A 6,440-nucleotide genomic window follows, 5' to 3' on the forward strand; every position below is an offset into this window, starting at 1 on the left:
CACGCATCAGCTCTGAGCTGCTAGTGTACATAAACAAACATAACAATAATAATATTAAAGAGTTTTTACAAAGGGACCATTTCCAGAATAAGAAATAATACTACTTACGTATAGAACAACTCTCCGCTCCCCACCACCGGTTGAACTAGGTGCGCACGGGATTCGAACCGACGCGACGCGGACGCTCCCCGATTGAGAAACAAGCCAATGTACCACCGGATCACAGTGCCTTGCTTATCTTCCTTATTCTAAATACCTAAGTGGCATGGAAAATTCAGCATCGGTCATTCTAAACTGTGTGCTATAGACGCAAATTAAATCAATAAGCGACAATTAAAAATTATTTATTATACCATTTTCTATTCGAATGACAAAAATAATAATATTCAAATAATTATGTATTCATTATTTATTAGTTAAGTATCGGTACTAGGTTTACCACCTAAAAACTTCTATAAATTAACAAGATAATATAGCATCGCGTTTGTATCCTCGAGGATTAGGTACATCCACTCCTTGCCAACTATGTTTAGTCATGAAGAGGTGTTACCGTGTTACTTCTTCCTTACCTCCAGGCCTTTCTCGATGCCTTTGGCGACTTCCTCCTTTATATGTTCCGTGCTCTTCTTGATGTCCGCTTTCACATGTTCCAAGCTTTTCGTGATCTTCGAGCCTTTCGTGAGTTCCCCGCTTTTCACCGTTTTAGGGGATTTCGGTTTTTTTGGGGACTTTGGTGGTTTTTGGCCTTTCTTCTTCGCGGCCTTCGCGCGTCTCTTAGCCATCTCTTTCTCGAACTGCGTCGGCTTCGGAGTGCACACGTATTCGTCGTCTTCCTCTAGCTTCTGTCTCTTTTTAGCAGACTTCCTGGCAGACATTATACATACGCAAGATATGATCAAAGTGACGGCGTACGCAACGGCAGCGATCCAGCAGTTTATTGAGTTCTGTCATCAAATATTTTTATTTTATTACTGGGTAGGTAAGTATCTATAATAATATAATTAGAATTTGTCTTTGATTTACGTAGATTCATACAAGACCATTAACCCGGCCCCAGGGGGAACACAGACATCTCCTCTGCCCTCCACTGGGGCAACTCCTGTTCGGCGCGTCCTTGTCTAGGGGGTGGGCGCCTCTTACTTCAGTAGGCCGGAATGACATGGTAGTCGAGTTTGGATAGGGACCCAGACCTCAACGGTTACAGGGCGCTATCAAGACGGCAATGCATGACGGAAGGAGATTATAACCTGGAACCTGACAGAGGGCAGCAGTAACAGTCAGTACTATTCAGAGGCAGAGGGCAGTCCTAGTACGGCTTTGAAATAGACTACTCTGGGCGCTATCCCACTCGCTTGAGACAGAATACTGCGGGGCAGAAGGCAAGAGGGGAAATTTATATTTGCCAAAATACCAGATTCTTGATGTTTTTGCGTGTTTAATGATCTACCCAACCGTTTCGCAGCTTTCATATTCAGTTCACACTGAAGGCGCAGCTCAGTTACATTTTAACTTACTTCATCATCATCATTAGCCGGAAATCGTCCACTGCTGGTCATAGCAGGCCTCCCCCAAAACTCGCCACAATGACCGATCCTCAGCTGCCCGCATCCCGCTTTAAATACCTACTTACCTCATAATAATTATTTCTTGTCGCCTTTATATACTCGTCGTAAGTATTGTAATCTTCTTTATGCGCGTGTACATCTTCAATCAAAATGGCCGTTTCTATATGGTAGAAGTAACCCATTAAACTCTGTAACAAATGAATAACCTTTCTTTTTTTTGAAGCTGAGGGTTATGCAGGCTTTTTTTCATGTATCTACCTACTGCGTGTAAAATTCGACAGCGCGTTTCAGGACTGCATTATAGAATAATGGCGCCATCCGTTGCATGTGGGCGAAACTAGCTGGTTACTAGTTAGGTCCGCCACAACTGCGACTATGTTGTGATCACCTCCTCTAAATCCTACCCTACCCTATCTTATAGTGTAGTATTTCTTTAGGGGTGATATGTTTGAGTGCCTCTACGCTTTGGGGTCATTAGGTACCCTCCAACATGAATTAGGTACATACTTAATAAAGAATAAATAAGAAGTCTGTTTGGCATGACGTTTGTTGAAAGACAATCTTTAGACGGAATGGAGCAGCATTGGCTTTGTTTCGTGCTCCTCCGCGGCTCCGTGCTGAGTAGCGTGGAGGGAGCTGAGGAAGGTGGCGCGTGAGTGGAGAACCGCTTTACCGAATCGCGTTTGCATCGCAACAGAAGAGCGACAGTATCGCGTTTGCACCGCGGTTATATGTGGGCGAAGGCTCACAGGTAGCGATCGGTCCCTTCCACCCTTCGCTAGGGGAAAGCTTTTGCCGGATAGTGAGAAGAACAGAGGCAGAATATCATAATATTTTTTACTGCAAATTCACCTACCAATTGTATAATAGCCCAAATGCTTAAACACGAACAACAAACACCACAACCCATTAACATGCCCATGGTGGAAAAGTCCTCTCTTCAGCAATGTTTTTATAGTTATTTTGACAATAATTAATTACGTCTGGATGATTACGATTGATGGTAGTTCATGAAGGTTATATGATTCAAGGTACTTACAGAAATACTCTTTTTGGTCAAAAGCGAACCTACTTCTTAATAAAAAAGTAAGTATTTACATCCTTACATTTAAAATGGTCCCCAAAAAGAATAGAATTGACTACTGATAGAATTTATGAACCATGTAATATAAAATTCTGTGATAGCTCTGTTCGGAAAACGCGTGACTTACATCGTAGTGTAGTGTCACGGGTTTGAAACCCTGCTCGAACTGAATAGTTATATTTGCCAGTGCCGCAATTAATAATAAAAAAAAGAAATGTCATAATTGTCAAATTGACATTAGTCAGGGACCGTTTACATAAGACGATATTTATTGTTAGACGGTAATTTAGCGATTATTGCGTAGAGAGTATGCAAATACTATAGTATATTCAAAACAAAGTAGCAATGTAATTGAAACTATAAGTAATTTATTGTTTTTTAAAAGCTGGTACTTGAGAGTTGACTAACCAACGGCTAGCTAAGCTAGCGAATAGCGAAGTTACGAACAAAAACTGGATTTGGTTTGAGTTTTTTGCCCGCCGCCGCCGCCGCATATAGTAATTATGTAAATACAAATACATTGGCTGTGATAAGGCAAATAGTTGTACGACAGCATCCAGTAAACCGGTCGATGTTTTCCTCATGTATCCGTGTATTCGTCACTCAGTCGCGCGGCCGTGAACGAAACTAACGCGAATTTATGTCGCCTGTGGTTACTTTAGAATAAGTTTTAAGTGTGATAAAGTTGAAATTAGTGCTAAGCAAGATGCGTGAGTTATTATTAGTGTTATTTTGTGCTTCATTTGTTTACGGGCAAAAGAATACAACTGAAAGCGCCCCAGAACTGGGAATTCCAACCAATCTACACAACGGACTCACGGAAAGAATCGGAAATTTTTCCATTGAACTCCTGTTTCACACATCGAAACAGCAAAACAAAGGTGTCAACCTAATACTGTCCCCAATAACAGTGTGGACAGTTCTTGCTGTGATATCTGAAGGTGCCTCTGGCAATACAGTAGCACAGATAAATAATGCACTCAGAATATCAAGTAAACATAGGACCGCGGTCAGAACGGGTTTCCAGACCATATATGAGTATCTTCAAGTGAACACAACAACTGTGGAGCTCGCAAAAGTAAATGCAATCTTCATGGATCAACGTAAACTACTCCAAACTGACTTTCAGAGTTTAGCTGAGTCTGTTTATAAGACCAAAGTTGTACCATTAGACTTCACTGACGGGGTAAAAACCGCAGATACTATAAACCAAGCAGTTTCAAAGGTCACACATGGGCGAATTCCAAAGTTAGTTGACAGCAATTACTTTGGTGACACCGCAATGATCCTGACAAGTGCTTTGTACTTCAAAGGACAATGGAAAGTACCGTTCAATGCGTCATCAACAGTAAAAATGCCGTTCTACAATGGCACAGGACAACAAGTTGGTGAAGTCAACATGATGTACAACCGTTTTACATATCCTTTCGCTAACATCAAAGAATTACAAGCTAGGGTCATAGAGTTACCTTATGGGAAAGAAGATCGTCTTTCAATGCTCATAATGTTACCTCATCCTGGTGTGCTACTTGAAAACATGTTCTTAAACTTTGCAAAAGTACCTTTAGATACAGTTTTTAAAGAATTAAGAGTGTCCAAAGAGGAATATGCAGAAGACGAAGTAGATTGCTTCTTGCCACGGTTTAAGATTGAATCTAACTTAGACCTGACAAATGTATTGAGAAATACTATGGGTATTGTTGATCTCTTTGATGAGAACGCTGCAAGACTACCTTTCCTGGCTAGGACTCCTATGCACGTGTCTAAAGTCATCCACAAAGCAGAGATTGAAGTAACCGAAGAAGGCACCACGGCTTCAGGAGTAACTGCAGCAGAGTTCTCAAACCGTATTGGCATTGTATCTTTTGTAGGCAACAGACCATTTTGTTACTTGATTATTGAAAAAGTGACCAATTCTATTGTTTTCGGAGGACTATATGAATCACCGTCATTGTATTAGATACTCAATAATATCTACTGTGTTACCTACCATGAAAATTGCGATTTGTGACGTATCTGTAAGGAAACAGACATTATTTCCTCTCATTTTTTTATACTGTTTTTAAACTAAAAGATCTGAAAATATACTCAAATGTCAATATTTTTGCTAACTGTTATGTGCGATTGAGACAAAATGTTTGTAAACAGGAAAAACTACAATCCTTGTATGCAGGAAGTTACATTATGTATGGTCATGTAATAGACATACCTACCGTAAAATCAAATTCTGGATCACTTATAATGGGATATTGTTAATTAATACAGATTCTTATTAGTACTTATGTAATGTATATTAATAATAAGCCTTGCTTGCAATATCAGGTCGGTTACAGTTCACTATATAATATATCTCTTATTTTGGAGTGCCTCAAACTTATGTAATGTATTATTTAGAAAAGAATATCCATTATAGTCCATCTATAGATAACTGAGGATCTCATTTGCCACCTAGACACTGTAAAAAATGGATGAGACCAACCTGTATTTACTAATTTCCATATTAATAATGTTATTTCTTTCTGTCATTTCAATGGTAAGAGATAAAGAGAAGAGAACAACTTATTATGACTTGAATTAACCCTTTCACGGGTGGAGACCATGGGTCATTGATGGTTCATAATAGATAGTATGACACCTTAGAATCGGAATGTCATTAGACGTTCTGTCCTTGAAAGTGTTAATATAGGAGTCAATTTAATATTCCAGAATTTTGTAATAATACTTTTATAGGAAATATAATTAGATATGTATTTTTCTATGTGATAATTATTATGGTGCTATAATGAATGTCAAACAAGAAATTGTGTTTATTACAAAAAGTGATTTACATATACAAATAGATATTATTCAATGTCCTGTTCTCTCTATAAAATGTAAAATTATTATTTTAAATTTAACATTCCGTATTAAATGTATTTAATAGTTCAAGAGATTAAGAAAACAGTATTTACTGATAAGTTTTTATGACTTTGTACTGTTAGTAAGTTAACTGATAAAAGAATAATTAAAGTTTATACTCAGATACAGATTTTGAAGACAAAATTAATATCAAGTTTTAGAATTTACTTCATGTGATAGGTAGTTAAGACAACTGAAGCCAACACAAAAGCAATCTGATTAAAAGATTTTTTTGTATACCTTCGTTTTAATTATAGGGTTCCATAAAATCCCATAAATAAAACCGTATCATAGTAACTTAGTATGTACCCGCCGTTTCATCGATTGGCCCAACTTTAAATGCCAGTACAGTCATGAGCAATATTATGTACCTACTTTAGAACCCTGTCGCACTACGTTATTTAATATTTAATGAGACTTACGGTTTAATTTGTCAAAAAAGTTAATGTGACATGCTTTTAAAGTGCATACATATTAGTACCTACTCATGACCGTACATCTTGATCCAACCAGGCAGATCTTGATCGGCCATAGAATTAGGAATAATACTGCGCTATTCGCCGAAATTGCCGAAAAAGAAAGAAAGGGAAAAGGGATACTGTTAAATTTCAAATGAAAGAATAACTCGTTTGACATTTGCTGTCAACTTAATTCTGTCAGGTTATTGACCAATATAAATTTTGGGAGGGGTTTTTAAATTGCTGGAAGGACCAAGTATAAAATTGCTGCCTAAAATCGACGTGTGTTGCATAAATTTGATTCCTGTCGATTACCCGTCCCTTTCCTTTTCGGCGGATAAGAAAATGACAGGTAAAACTTAAAATAAACTTAGATTGTGTGTACCGGAATCAGCACTAGTAGGAATCGGCTTATTTAATTTTATAAATAGATAC

General features: G+C 38.1%; 2 protein-coding genes across 2 annotated transcripts; one reads left to right on the forward strand and one right to left on the reverse strand.

Moving 5' to 3' along the window:
- Positions 1 to 220: 220 nt before the first annotated feature.
- On the reverse strand, positions 221 to 2,557 carry LOC126377457 (uncharacterized). Its single transcript, XM_050025192.1, has 4 exons — positions 2,422 to 2,557; positions 1,631 to 1,753; positions 570 to 944; positions 221 to 256 (listed from the first exon to the last, which is right to left on the reverse strand). The coding sequence occupies exons 1-4, from the start codon at positions 2,485 to 2,487 to the stop codon at positions 221 to 223; spliced, it is 600 nt and encodes a 199-aa protein (XP_049881149.1). The 5' UTR covers positions 2,488 to 2,557.
- A 520-nt stretch (positions 2,558 to 3,077) lies between these two features.
- On the forward strand, positions 3,078 to 5,784 carry LOC126377367 (serine protease inhibitor 77Ba-like). The gene has a single exon (XM_050025093.1). It carries the CDS (start codon positions 3,356 to 3,358, stop codon positions 4,607 to 4,609), a length of 1,254 nt encoding a protein of 417 aa, XP_049881050.1. The 5' UTR covers positions 3,078 to 3,355; the 3' UTR covers positions 4,610 to 5,784.
- Positions 5,785 to 6,440: the final 656 nt, after the last annotated feature.

This window comes from Pectinophora gossypiella, chromosome 23 (genome assembly GCF_024362695.1).
Source record: "Pectinophora gossypiella chromosome 23, ilPecGoss1.1, whole genome shotgun sequence".
NCBI classification, from domain to species: Eukaryota; Metazoa; Arthropoda; class Insecta; order Lepidoptera; family Gelechiidae; genus Pectinophora; species Pectinophora gossypiella.

Excerpts from the sequence above, each read along its gene's own strand:
- LOC126377457 (XM_050025192.1), bottom strand. The coding sequence starts at position 2,487 with ATGGGCATGTTAATGGGTTGTGGTGTTTGTTGTTCGTGTTTAAGCATT. Across the intron at positions 945-1,630 it reads CAAGAAATAATTATTATGAG|AACTCAATAAACTGCTGGAT; the intron begins GTAAGTAGGTAT and ends ATTTGATGACAG. Across the intron at positions 257-569 it reads GCATCGAGAAAGGCCTGGAG|GTATTTAGAATAAGGAAGAT; the intron begins GTAAGGAAGAAG and ends CATGCCACTTAG.
- LOC126377367 (XM_050025093.1), top strand. The coding sequence starts at position 3,356 with ATGCGTGAGTTATTATTAGTGTTATTTTGTGCTTCATTTGTTTACGGG.